The 13,033-nt window shown below is 46.9% G+C and overlaps 1 protein-coding gene across 1 annotated transcript in view; it reads right to left on the reverse strand.

Moving 5' to 3' along the window:
• CRABP2 (cellular retinoic acid binding protein 2) overlaps positions 1-13,033 on the reverse strand; it is a 66,520-nt gene that overhangs the window by 18,359 nt on the left and 35,128 nt on the right. The window contains exon 2 of the mRNA XM_078670791.1: positions 1,072-1,250. Coding sequence (XP_078526917.1) covers positions 1,072-1,250 — 179 coding nt within the window. The remainder of the gene's footprint in view (positions 1-1,071; positions 1,251-13,033) is intronic.

Here is a 13,033-nt window from a genome sequence, read left to right on the forward strand (position 1 = left end):
AGTATAAATGCAAATGCTCATTAAACTGGTTGTGATCTTGTCCTAAGTATATATTGTAAATAGTATAGAGGATGACTGTTCGATTAAAAAGGGAAAAAGGAAACACTATAAAGAGAGGAGAACAAATGTTTAATTAATAAAGCAAATGTCTAAATTGTGTAATTAACTGTGTTTAGTGTTGTATAACTAGTAAATTACTAGCCATAAATTTTATGTTTTTTCACAGAAATAATCGTGGCTCCTGAAGAAGGCGTTTTGTTTGACGCCGAAACGCGCGTAGAGACCCATTAATGCCACTATTTGATTTTAGATCTTATGTTTAGCTTAAAATTGTTTTGGAGTTTTTATATGATCTATTATGTATTTATGATTTTGATTATATATGTATGATATGAATTGTTTCTTCTTTTATATATATGTATAAATTAAAAATAACTCAATTTTTAAAGAATTTTGTGCCTTGTTTGTTCTCCCTTATGGTGATCCCATTTTTTCCTTCTGGTCATTATTGAATGCCTAGGGTTATACACATAATTTGTTTTCCCTGTCCTAGGAACTGCATCTACCTTCACAGGGGGTCCTTGTTATTCTCATATTATATTCTGAGATATAACCACTTGGGGCTAACCAATGCACCAGAGGAAGAGACTGGATGGAAGAGGTTCTAAGAGCAGAACAAGTGGGCACACATGCTGTCAGGTTTAAATGTAAGAATCCCCTTTACGGGACCCAATAGTAAAACAAAGAAAGGGTCCTCCTGAGAGGTCAGGTGAAGAGAGACAGGAATCTGCATTTCCTATTTTTTCTGTGGGTCATCACATTTAAGAACTATTATCACTAAGCTACTGACTCTCTGATCCAGTGAATTATATCTTCTCAATAAATTCATATTTTGCATCACAAAAGGGTTAACACCATGTGACAACTGACTACTTTTCTAATGTAATCCACGGACTTTACCGGTATTTGCCCTATACCACATATACTGCGCAAAGCATTGGTCAACGAGGAAGAGGACAAAGGATGGCTGCAGTGGGAGGTTGAGGCAGGGATTGAGTATGAATGGTTCACCTTGCAAGGTCGGCCATCAACAGTTTGTTCTTCAAACTCCTCCCCAATTTTGAAGTTGATCTCGGTGGTTCGGACCGTGGTGGAGGTTTTGATGTAGAAGGTTTCGCAGTCCTGCTTGATCTCCACAGCTGGTTTAGATGCCGCAGCCACAGCAATCTTCCGCAGCATGACGTTGACGCCTGGAATTGAGTAGAGACATTAGGATTATAATTAGGAATGGAGACAAGAAAGATAGAATTAGGAAACATTTTCATTTTAGGATTTCAATGCTGTATCTGCTGGTGGGTGGAGGGAGGGGAGAGAATTGCTGATGTTAAAGACCAAGCGTACAATTGGAGGAACCCCACGTAGCCATGGAACTGCGTGGGACCACTCTCAATTCCACTCTGTGCAGGTGTGGTTCTTCCTTCTCAGTCCCCTCTACCAGTCTTAGTCACGATGTCTCTTTCCCATTACAATCAATCCTCCTTGTTTCTGTGTGCCTGCACGTTGGAATACATATGTACATCCACACACATTAGCATACAGAGCTCAAATTTTATATATATATATATATATATACGCTGGCGAGAGCTGAAACGCGTATCGACATCAGGAAAATAAAGTAATTTCGGCACAAAATTGGGTCTGTGTCCGCAATTTTTTACTCGAGGGATTTGGATTCAGATTGGAACTTTGTGATATATATCCATACTAATATTATAAAGAGAGAGCCCAAACATTTGAGGCGGGTAATCTCAGTAACCACAGCACCAATCACAACACCCAATACAGCGTTGGAAAGGGCAGTTGCAGCAGAAGGACATAGGCTATGCAGACGGCCACCATATACATTTTTATTTTTATTTTTATTTTTTAATTGTTTTATTAACTTTTCAAGAAACAGTGGTGTTCATCACAATCATTCAGTGCAAGACATACAATTGTACCGTAGGACACCATATACATTTAAAAGGTAAAAGAACCGTGCCAGCAAATTAGTCCCTTGTGGGCGTGTCTGCGTTGTGCTGTGGGCGTGGGCTGGGGCGTGACTAACGCTGGGGGCGTGTGGTACGGCCATCACATCGTGGGCTGTGGGAGTGTGCTGGGGGCATAGCAAACGCTGGGGGCGTGTGGCCGCCCTTCATGCCATGTGAGTCGTACATACAAGTGCCAATTACGTTGCTGCACAGCATCAAGGGGCACGCTGGGGGCGTGACACGCTGGGGGAGGGATAAACGCTGGGGGCGTGTGTCCGGCCTTCATGACATGTGCACGCAATTGCGCTGCATCAAAGGGCACGCTGGGGGCGTGAGAAACGCTGATGGCGTGTGCTACGTTCCGCCCTTCATGCCATGTGGGTCGTACAGTAATCAGAGGATCGTCTGCTGTGGCCGTGTGCTGGGGGCATGACAAACGCGTTCAGCTGGAGGCCTGGTAAGTAACTTTACTGCAGCATCTCCTGCGCGCTGTTACTGAACTCTCTCATTCAACGAAATTAGATGCTCCTGCTACCATCAACCAGGGCTCTAGCCGGGCTCAGGTGGAGGATCAGTACACTAATTACACACGCCTGATAACATGAACCAGGGCTGCAGCTGGGCCTCAAGCGGTGGAACCCCCCTCCTATGCTAACATCAAACAGGCCTGCATCTGGGCCTCAAGCGGGGGAACACGCAAATGAGCGTGTCTGCAAGGACAATTACTGCAGCCTCTCCTACTCGCTGTCACTGAACTCTCTCATTAAACGGATTTGCCCGCGGCTGATAATTCTCTCATTCAACGACATTACACGCGCCTGCTAACATCAACCAGGGCTGTAGCCGGGCTCAGGCAGCTGATCACTACACCAATTACACGCGCCTGCTAACATCAACCAGGGCTGCAGCTGGCCCTTCTCCGTCCCTATTCTAATGAAACAAAAAATGTTGTCTACCGCGAGATTTTAAAATGGGCTGCTAGTATATATATATATATGTAGGGACTGTTTAGAGGACGGGTGTATGTCTGTCTGAGCAGTGGAGTATATTGCTCTGTTGCCCAGACGGACATCAAGTCCTCCAAATCTAGAGATGTCTCCGCCCCATGGACATTTCTTAACATTGGCAGGAACTGGTGTCATTGGTGGCTCCTGTCAATGTTGTAAAGTATAACGGATGCCTCCGTCAAACTGAACGGCAATCCAACAAGCTATACATAGTTTTACTTTATTTAAAAGCAAACTTCCGGAGTGGGGAGTCTTTTTTTAAAAATCTTTACTGCTCTAACCCCCAGGTTTTGTCACGGTGAGGGACAGCAAATAAAAGAGCCATCCACGGACCTCTCTAAACTGTGCGGTGGTCGAATGGCTGACCTCCGACGGCTCAGTGGAGTACGGCCGTAGGGCTCAGCGGAGTACGGCTGTCGGGCTCAGTGGAGTACGGCCATAGGGCTCAGTGGAATAGGGCCATAGGGCTCAGTGGAGTAGGGCCATAGGGCTCAGTGGAGTAGGGCCATAGGGCTCAGTGTAGTACGACTGTAGGGCTCAGTGGAGTAAGGCCATAGGGCTCAGTGGAGTACGACTGTAGGGCTCAGTGGAGTAAGGCCATAGGGCTCAGTGGAGTAAGACTGTACGGCTCTGTGGAGTACGGCCGTAGGGTTTCGTGGAGTACAGCCGTCGGGCTCAGTGGAGTACGGTCATAGGACTCAGTGGAGTACGGCCATCGGGCTCAGTGGAGATCGGCTGTAGGGCTCAGTGGATCGGCCATAGGGCTCAGTGGAGTAAGACTGTAGGGCTCTGTGGAGTACGGCCATAGGGTTTAGTGGAGTACAGCCGTCGGGCTCAGTGGAGATCGGCAGTAGGGTTCAGTGGATCGACCATAGGGCTCAGTGGAGTACAGCCGTAGGGCTCAGTGGAGTACGGCCGTAGGGCTTGGTGGAGTACGATTGTAGGACTCAGTGGAGTGCAGCTGTAGGGCTCAGTGGAGTGAGGCCATAGGGCTCAGTGGAGTAAGACTGTAGGGCTCTGTGGAGTACGGCCGTAAGGTTTAGTGGAGTACAGCCGTCGGGCTCAGTGGAGTACGGCCGTAGGGCTCAGTGGAGTACGACTGTAGGGCTCAGTGGAGATCGGCTGTAGGGCTCAGTGGAGATCGGCTGTAGGGCTCAGTGGAGTACGGCCATAGGGCTCAGTGGAGTAAGACTGTAGGGCTCCGTGGAGTACGGTCGTAAGGTTTAGTGGAGTACAGCCGTCGGGCTCAGTGGAGTACGGCCGTAGGGCTCAGTGGAGTACGGCCGTAGGGCTCAGTGGAGTACGACTGTAGGGCTCAGAGGAGTACGACTGTAGGGCTCAGTTGAGATCTGCCGTAGGGCTCAGTGGAGTACGACTGTAGGGCTCAGTGGAGTACGGCCGTAGGGCTCAGTGGAGTATGACTGTAGGGCTCAGTGGAGATCGGCTGTAGGGCTCAGTGGAGTACGACCGTAGGGCTCAGTGGAGTACAGCCGTCAGGCTCAGTGGAGTACGGCTGTCGGAGAAGTATGTCAGCGATGGAGCCGGAGTATTATATTTATATTTCTCAGTCCTGTGCCCTTTCGGGATCCCTTCTGAGGCGGCCACATAATGAATCGGTTTATTCTGCCACAGAATCACAAGTCATATCTTGTTTCCAGTGCCTTTTTAGCGGTGCCAACGCCTTTTCTAAGAAGGCACCAGCCAGGCGGGCCTGCCACCGTGTGCCGTCCCTTCAGGGACTGCAGGTAAGCGCTGCTATGAACCCAGCCTGGAATGACCTCGTATGGATTACATTGTCATTTCACTCTCTTGCTCCTCGGCTGATGGTACCTGATAAGGTAGCTTAGTGTGTTAAAGCACCTTCTGCACACTCACTCTTCTGGAAAATACCTCCTATGTCCCTTCCTCGTCATCCAAATTATTAGATCCCTTCACGTTGATAGCTACTTTTCCCCACTTTCCACCGAATAGTGTGCTTAATTTGCAATAGAAAAAAAAACCTAAATAATTTTTAAAAAAGTAGGCGCGGGGGGTGACCCACTAGCGTTGTCAAATGTCGAGGTTATAAAATACCAAGGCAGCCTTTCCCTGATACCGTCTCATGGCTTGCCCTTCCAGCACTCGACACTTCTTGCCTTTTAATTTTATTCTTGCCGGTTATTTTTGATACATGCTTTCTGCTTTTGTTTCCGCTGTTTTCGTTTCTTTCTGTTCCTCCTTATTTCCCCTTTCGTTGCCTTTCTCAATCTTGCTCTGAGTCAAAGTCCGAGAATGAAAAATAACGTCCCGCCTCCAAAAATGTGAGGCGGTATTCACCGGCGCAAATTAAGCGCTGCTTTTAACGCTGAAAGAACCTCCTGCGCGAAAGACTGATGCCTGGGTTCAGGACATGCATGCCTGTGTACGGCCTAATGGAATATTCGACCCTGAACCACAATTTGCACCCAACCCCGGCCCCAAACCTGGCTGTCAACAAGGCCTTGCTCCGCCCCATGAGGGAAAAAACGTGAGCCCAGTAAACCTTGGTTAAGGTTTGGAAAACGCACACGCAGATACCTCACACATTTGTTCTTATCATTATTCAGTCACTCAGCAACCTTACACTCTACATTCCCAATGGTAGTTGTAGCCATAACACTACCCGACAAGCATGCGGGGTTACACTAACATCATAGGCCGCAGCAAAGAGTGTCTGCAAGCCACGGCCTGGCATTGAACATGCAACCAGGATTTCCCAAAAATCGTCAACGCCCCTCTAACAGAGTCGCACGAGTGATTGGCCAATAATCTACCTTTAGGCACCCGTGACTTTGGCTCGTCCCAATGGACATTCCCAGTCAATGCAAGCATCAACAAAGCCAATAGGTCCGACCTTGGCAAAATGGTGTGATGGTTATTGTTTTGTATTTTTATTGCAAGTATATGAAGTAAGGTGAAAAGAAGAAGAAATAAACGAAAACACGCCGCCACCTTAAAGTGGCAGCAATATGGTTGGTATGAAGTGTTAAAAGTAAAACAATTAACCATTGTTTAATAGCATGGTATTAAGGTTCTTACAGCCCGTTTCCATTTTTCAATCCACCTCACAAGAAACTAGGATATTTATTGGCCCAGCGAAAATGTACTATTGTCTTTGAATTGCTGAAACAGAAACAAATGTTACTAAAGTGCACTTCATTTTTAGGCGGATGTGCAGCTATGATGAAGAGAAATGCTGCCATCCACGGTGAAAAACAGCTAATGGAAGTAGTGGGCTGACCCAAGGCCACATGCTGTACACCATGGTGGGCAGAAGCAACGTGTGCTCCTTGGTGGTTCATACTCCTTGGCGGGCCATGCTCCTCGTCGGGGCACGCTCCGCATGTTTCATGCTCCTCGTTGGATCATGCTCCTCGTCGGGTCATGCTCCTCGTCGTATCATGCTCCTCGCCTGGTCAAGCTCCTCGCCTGGTCATGCTCCTCGTTGGATCATGATCCTCATGTGTCATGCTCCTTGTCGGGGCATGCTCTGCATGTTTCATGCTCCTCATGGGTCACTCATGCTCCTCATGGGTCATGCTCCTCGCCTGGTCATGCTCCTTGTTGGATCATGATCCTCATGTGTCTTGCTCCTTGTAGGGGCATGCTCTGCATGTTTCATGCTCCTCATGGGTCATGCTCCTCATGGGTCACTCATGCTCCTCATGGGTCATGCTCCTCGCCTGGTCATGCTCCTCGTTGGATCATGATCCTCATGTGTCATGCTCCTTGTAGGGGCATGCTCTGCATGTTTCATGCTCCTCATGGGTCATGCTCCTCATGGGTAACTCTTGCTCCTCATGGGTCATGCTCCTCGCCTGGTCATGCTCCTTGTTGGATCATGATCCTCATGTGTCATGCTCCTTGTCGGGGCATGCTCTGCATGTTTCATGCTCCTCATGGGTCATCATGCTCCTCATGGGTCATGCTCCTCGTCAGATCATGCTCCTCGCCTGGTCATGCTCCTCGTTGGATCATGATCCTCATGTGTCATGCTCCTTGGCGGGCCATGCTCCTTGTCGGGGCATGCTCTGCATGTTTCATGCTCCTCATGGGTCATGCTCCTCATAGGTCATGCTCCTCATGGGTCATCATGCTCCTCATGGGTCATGCTCCTCGTTGGGTTATGCTCCTCGTCGGATCATGCTCCTCGTTGGGCCATGCTCCTCAGTGGACAAGTGAGTGACCCGTTCGACCCAATGGGCCCCCATTAATGGAGATCTTGGAGGAAATCTTTTTAATTTGGTCCCCATTAGATGGTCGTAGACATAAGTACAACCGCAGGATCCTCCTGAATGTATGAGGTGAACTATGATTTCCCATGATAAATATCCCCTGTGCTAAGGTTAAAAACAAAGCAGGACTTTCCAGGCCACTATTATACTTTGAAGTCTCTACATCCTGATCAACTGGTTTCTACATAACCTTTGCCCTGAAAGGGTCAGTGACATTCGCCATAACCAATTAAGGAGATATAGTGGGCTCTAATTCTGTACCTACCCCAGTAGTTTGGGATGAGTGGCTGGGCGGGCGGAGGGGGGCATTGGGGTCACGAAGGGTGGTAGGAATAAAAAAAGAATGAAAACAAACTAAAACTTACCTTCTGCCGGGTGCGTCCTGCGTCGCGCTGTTCTGCTTCAGGCACTGGCTCCCAGAATGCCCTGCGACCAATCCTGAAGCTGCTCTCACATGACAGCAGCTTCAGGATTCGCTTGAGCACCGTTGGTCAGTGCTCCAGGACAGACTGGGAGTCAGTGCCTGCTCTCTCAAACCTCATCAACGTAGCTGGAGTGAGGTTCACTGTGCATAGTTTGGCTGACCTGAGACGGCCGGCTAAACCATCATGCGTAGTGAAGGGAGTGATGCCCACTCCCTTCATCTCCCAGGCCCTGCCCACAAGACTCGGTAGGAAAGGAGAAATAAAACAAGTGGGGGGTTTTCTCCTTTCCTGACGTATTTGAGGTGGGCGACACTCCTCCACCATAGCAGAGGAGCCGCCGCTGACCTACCCACTATATTGACTAAGGCTAACTTTACGTGTACATGGACACTGTGCAAGAAGGGATCAAAATTGAATGTTTTTGTTTTAGACTGCGGCTGGTCTGCCAATGGTCCAAATACAGGCCTGCCAAGTTTCCCAGGTCCATTCTCATTAATCTTTTCCAGGGTAGGTTTTATCTTAACTCAGGGACTTGTTTATTTATTTATTTATTATATTTATTTTGAAAGTTTTATATAGCGCGAACAAGCTCTTTGCAGATATCAGAGCGCTTTACAAAGGCAAGGGGTAAGAACAGGAAAGTGCCTAACAGGCATTTGGGCATAGCGTAATTGTAGGTAATAAATGAGTGGTAGGGTAGGTACACGAGGGAGCATAGTTAGGCAGGTAAGTCAGTAATACAAATAGTACAAATAAGAGGAAGCATGGACAATCAGGTAAAGCGATAATACAAATAATACAAATGGGCAAAGAGATCAAACAAGTAGTACAGATCGACGCAGAGTCTTAAAAGGTCCAAAGTAATAGTTCAAGTGTATTTAGCCATGAGGATAGCTTTTACTTCTTTCTTAAAAAGAGGAGTGGAGGAGATGAGCCTGGTTTCAGGAGGGAGTGAGTTCCAGATCCTAGGCGCCATTCCTGAGAAGGAGCGTTTGTAAGTTTTTTCCTTCCGGAATCTTCGAGGCTTCAGCAGAAGATTGTTTGTGCTTCTGGTGGTTCTGGAGCCGCCAGAAATTGTCAGCTTCTGAGTGAGGTAGACGGGTGAGTTCAGGTGTACAGCCTTGTGCGTCATGCAGGCAATTTTCAGATGTATTCTGGCTTCAAAAGGCAGCGAGTTCAGGGATTTAAAGTCAGGGGAAATATGTGAGTGTTTTTTAGATCCAGTGATGAGTCTCGCTGCCGCGTTTAGCGAAGCTCTTAGGGGTGCAGTTGTGGTTAGGGGGAGACCGCAGAGGGCGATGCTGCCGTAGTCTATGCAAGGGATGACTAGTGCTTGTACTGCGATTTGGAAGTCTTTGGCTGGGAGGAAGGGTTTAAGTTTCCTCAAGGTATTTATTCGGAAGTTCGCTCCCTTAGTTGCCTTGCTAATATGCTGCTGCGTGTTGAGATTGGCGTCAAGTGTTATGCCTAAAGATTTTTCTGAATCCACGATGGTCGGTTGGACATTGAGTGCAGTAAGGTGCTTAAGCCAGGTTTGAGTGGTAGAGATTTTCGTGGGAGGTGAGATCAGAAGGAACTCAGTTTTCAGAGCATTGAGTTTGAGGTGGTTATCGGCAAGCTAGGATTGGGTGCTTCTGATCGTTGAGTTCAGAAGCATAATGTCTTTGGGGGATTTTAATTTGAGATATAGTTGTGTGTCATCGGCGTACATGTGAAAGTGTACATTTGATGCTTGTAGCAAGGTGGTGAGAGGTTCCATAACTAGGTTGAACAAAGTTGGGGATAGGGAGGATCCTTGGGGGACACCTAACGATACAGGTACTGGAGAGGACATCAAGTTGTTGCTCTTGAATTTCTGAGACCGGTTGTGTAGAAAGGAGGTGAACCACTGGAGAACAGTCCCAGAAAGACCCATTCTTGTGTTTAAGAGTTCGAGTAAGTTCTCATGTTTAACAGTGTCGAATGCTGAAGAGAGATCAAGAAGGATGAGGAGGCAGGTATCGTTTTGATCTAAAATGTGGAGGGCGTCGTCAATTATGTGAGTCATAGCAGTTTCGGTACTGTGCCCTGCTCCGAAGCCTGATTGATGAGGGTTGAGGAGATCAAACTGTTCTATGTGCTTTGTCAATTGTAGTTGAACGCATTTTTCCAACAGTTTGGCGAGAGTGGGAATGTTGGTAATAGGGCGGTAATTGTTTAGATCAGTGGGGTCGGCTGTTGGTTTCTTTAGTAAAGGTGTGACTTGTCCAACTTTGAGGGAGTCAGGGATGGTTCCTTGTTGAAGTGAGCTGTTGATAATTTTAGTCCAGAGTGGGAGGAGCAAAGGGGTGAAGTCTTTTACAGCGCTAGCAGGAAGAGGGTCAGTGAGGTGATTGGATGGTTTCAAGGTGCTGAGTAGTCTGTTAATTTCTTCTTCAGAGTAAGTGCCAAAGGATGACCATGTCGCATTGTTTTTTGGTTCAGTGGGTGTTATGCAGTGGGGTTTGGAGTAAAGGCTTGCGTCAATGAGGAGATCGCTCCTTATGTTGTCAGTTTTTTGGTTAAAGAAAGCAGAGAAGTCTTCACAGGAAGGTGCATCGCCCATAGTGCTGACTGATTGGGGTTGTTCCTTGGATTGTGTTCTGATTAGCTCAAACAGTTTTCTTAGACGGTTTTTTGCTTGGTCGAGCTGGAGTCTGAAGAAATCTGATTTTGAGCGTTTTATTTTCCTGAAGTAGGCGTTTCTCTTTTTCTTCAGAATTTTTAGGTGCAGTGCCGAGGGAGCAGATCTCCAGGTGCGCTCTGCCATTCGCATGGCCCGTCTATCTTCATTGAGCCTCCCGTCGTTGTAGACTTGTTTGTTCCTTTATAACACCAAAATGACAAGCCCCAGAGTTCAAAGAAAGAAATCTGTATCGGAGTAGCCAATCAGGTCTGCACCTGGGAAACTAGGCAACTATGCTAACAGGACGCAGGGCACTGGCGACTTTACATGTATGAAACCATCATTCAGAAAAGCGCTAGGCCATTAGACCTAAATTGGACGGCTCTTGCTCGTGTATATATATGAATGTATATACACATGGATTTTTTTTTTATTACCTGAGGCTGTCCACTCTGCTAATGCTCTCTCCAAGCCAGTCCTAAACAAGCATTTACAATGCAATAGGTCTAGCATTTGTGAGAGTTTAAGCTATTGGCGTTGTAAATGACAATGCCTTTTATTTATCCGTTTTGATAATTAACACATAAATAAAAGGCATTGTCGTTTACAATGCTAATAGCTCAAACTCTTGTAAATGTGAGACCTATTTCATTTCAAAGAAGCAACCCCCATTGTCCCGGGCTGCTTGGAAAGTTGAAGCACGCTTGGCTTGCTGAATGTCGCAAGAAAGCATGTCGTGCCTGCAGTAGGAGAAATTCATTACAGAAAACAATGCTCACAGACTAAATAAGACATATCGTGTAACAACAGAAGTAAATGGAACAGTCCTCATGGGAGGTTATAAATGAAGACAAGGCTGTACTGAGGAGGGACTAACACCCCTACAAATGAATCAGAAGCCAGCATTTATGAAGGACATTGACACAAGCCAATGAAAAACATGGACGGAAAGTGGGTGGGGCTTTAGGTCTATTCTTGAATACAGCATGCCTCGCAGAGCAGCGGATGCGCTGCCCGGGCTTGACCTAAAAACACTACAGTCCACAGTGGCTGGGTTTCCTTGTGAAAGAATTCTTGGGAGAAGGATTATGGCTGTGAGCAAATTAGGAAGAATCGCATCTGTGTGGCTCTCTGTGACAGGCGGAGCCGTGTGAAGAGGCAAGCTCTTCATAGAAGAAGGTACCACAACAGCCAATAGCATGAGGTGAGAAAGCAATTCTCATGTAAGCAGTTTCAAAGCCCACTGGAGGTGTATTTTAAAGAACTGCTAACAATAGCTCTACATACAGCTACATTGTCAAATCGAACTCACGATGGCATTTAGGTTTTTAGACAAAAAGGTGGGTTTGGCGCCAGGCTAATAATCCATACCCTTGTTCCCAGGATGAAAGAGGCAGTTAGCCATTCTGCAGAAAAATCACAATGGCGGGTTTATTGCCTCTAAAGCAAACACGCCTGTTTAAGTAGTGTGACTATTCACCTGGTTGTCAGGTATTGAAATATTATTGCCTTCTAATTTATCCTGTCAAAAGGTAATGGAAAGGTTGTGTTTACCCTGAGGGCAGGACCGATCACAGGAAAACATGGTCTTTTGTTAACGCTTTTTTGCCCTCTCTGGTGCGTACAAAAGTTTTCTTTAATGCCAGGGCCTGACGTGGATTGGCCACTAGCTAACGTCAGCAACCAGCCGGCAGGTGTGGCGAATACTAGCCACTTGTGCAGACTCAGGCAAGTAGCAGGCATGGCGAGTGCTAACCACAAGCGATATGTGGCATAAAGGCCCAAGCTGCCAACTTTGCCGCGGGTTCGAGACCTGCCGTTGGCTGAATATCCTGTGATTCAGAGCAAATCACTGAATCGCCCTGTGCTCGACCCCCCCCCCCCCAAAAAAAAGAACTAAAAGGAATCAGACCTTGTGTAATGTAGTCTTGTGCTCATGTAAAATGCCCTTGGGCTGTGTTCACAATATAAATACTACAGAAAAAGCTAAACAGCTTAGGTATTTTGGACTCCTTTCTTCATTCAGACTGTTGCTTCAGATTTGGGACTGTGGCGCATATTAACCGTGGATCTCTTTGGACCATCGTTATTGGTCACTTCTCCACCTTTCTCTGAAGGATTCATTCTCATAATTTGATATAGGTAAGTGTATAAATGATCCCTTGGTCAGCAGTTTGTGTTTTTGTTTGTAGGGAGCACTACCCTCAAACATATCAAATTGAAGGCTGCAGGTGTAGTGAGAACTACCCTCATGCAAATCCCCGTACAATGTAAGGCACTATGAACGCTGATCTGCTGCCCGTCATTGGCAGCCAATGAGGGCAGAGAGCTCTATCCTGAGGACCTAACCAGACAAGAGATCCCCAGCGCATCTCCGTATAAGTCCATGACAAGTCAACTCACCAGGTAGCGTCATGGCAGCCAAGCTCCGAAATACCCTCACAGAATCCCCACCCTACACTGACAGACACCAAACAATCCTCCAACCGTAGAAAACTCCACCTACTTCATTGCAGGGCAGCAGCTCAAAGGATCGAGGCGGTTCTACAGGCAAATCAATTTGTGGTGTGTAACATTGTGCAATAGTTTCATTTGAAGACTGTGCTGTCCTGCTTACTCTTTTGACACTCTCTTTCCAATATTAATTTCTGCTTGGACATTCACACTATTATGA

The sequence above is a fragment of the Lissotriton helveticus genome, chromosome 12 (genome assembly GCF_964261635.1).
Source record: "Lissotriton helveticus chromosome 12, aLisHel1.1, whole genome shotgun sequence".
Taxonomy (NCBI): Eukaryota; Metazoa; Chordata; class Amphibia; order Caudata; family Salamandridae; genus Lissotriton; species Lissotriton helveticus.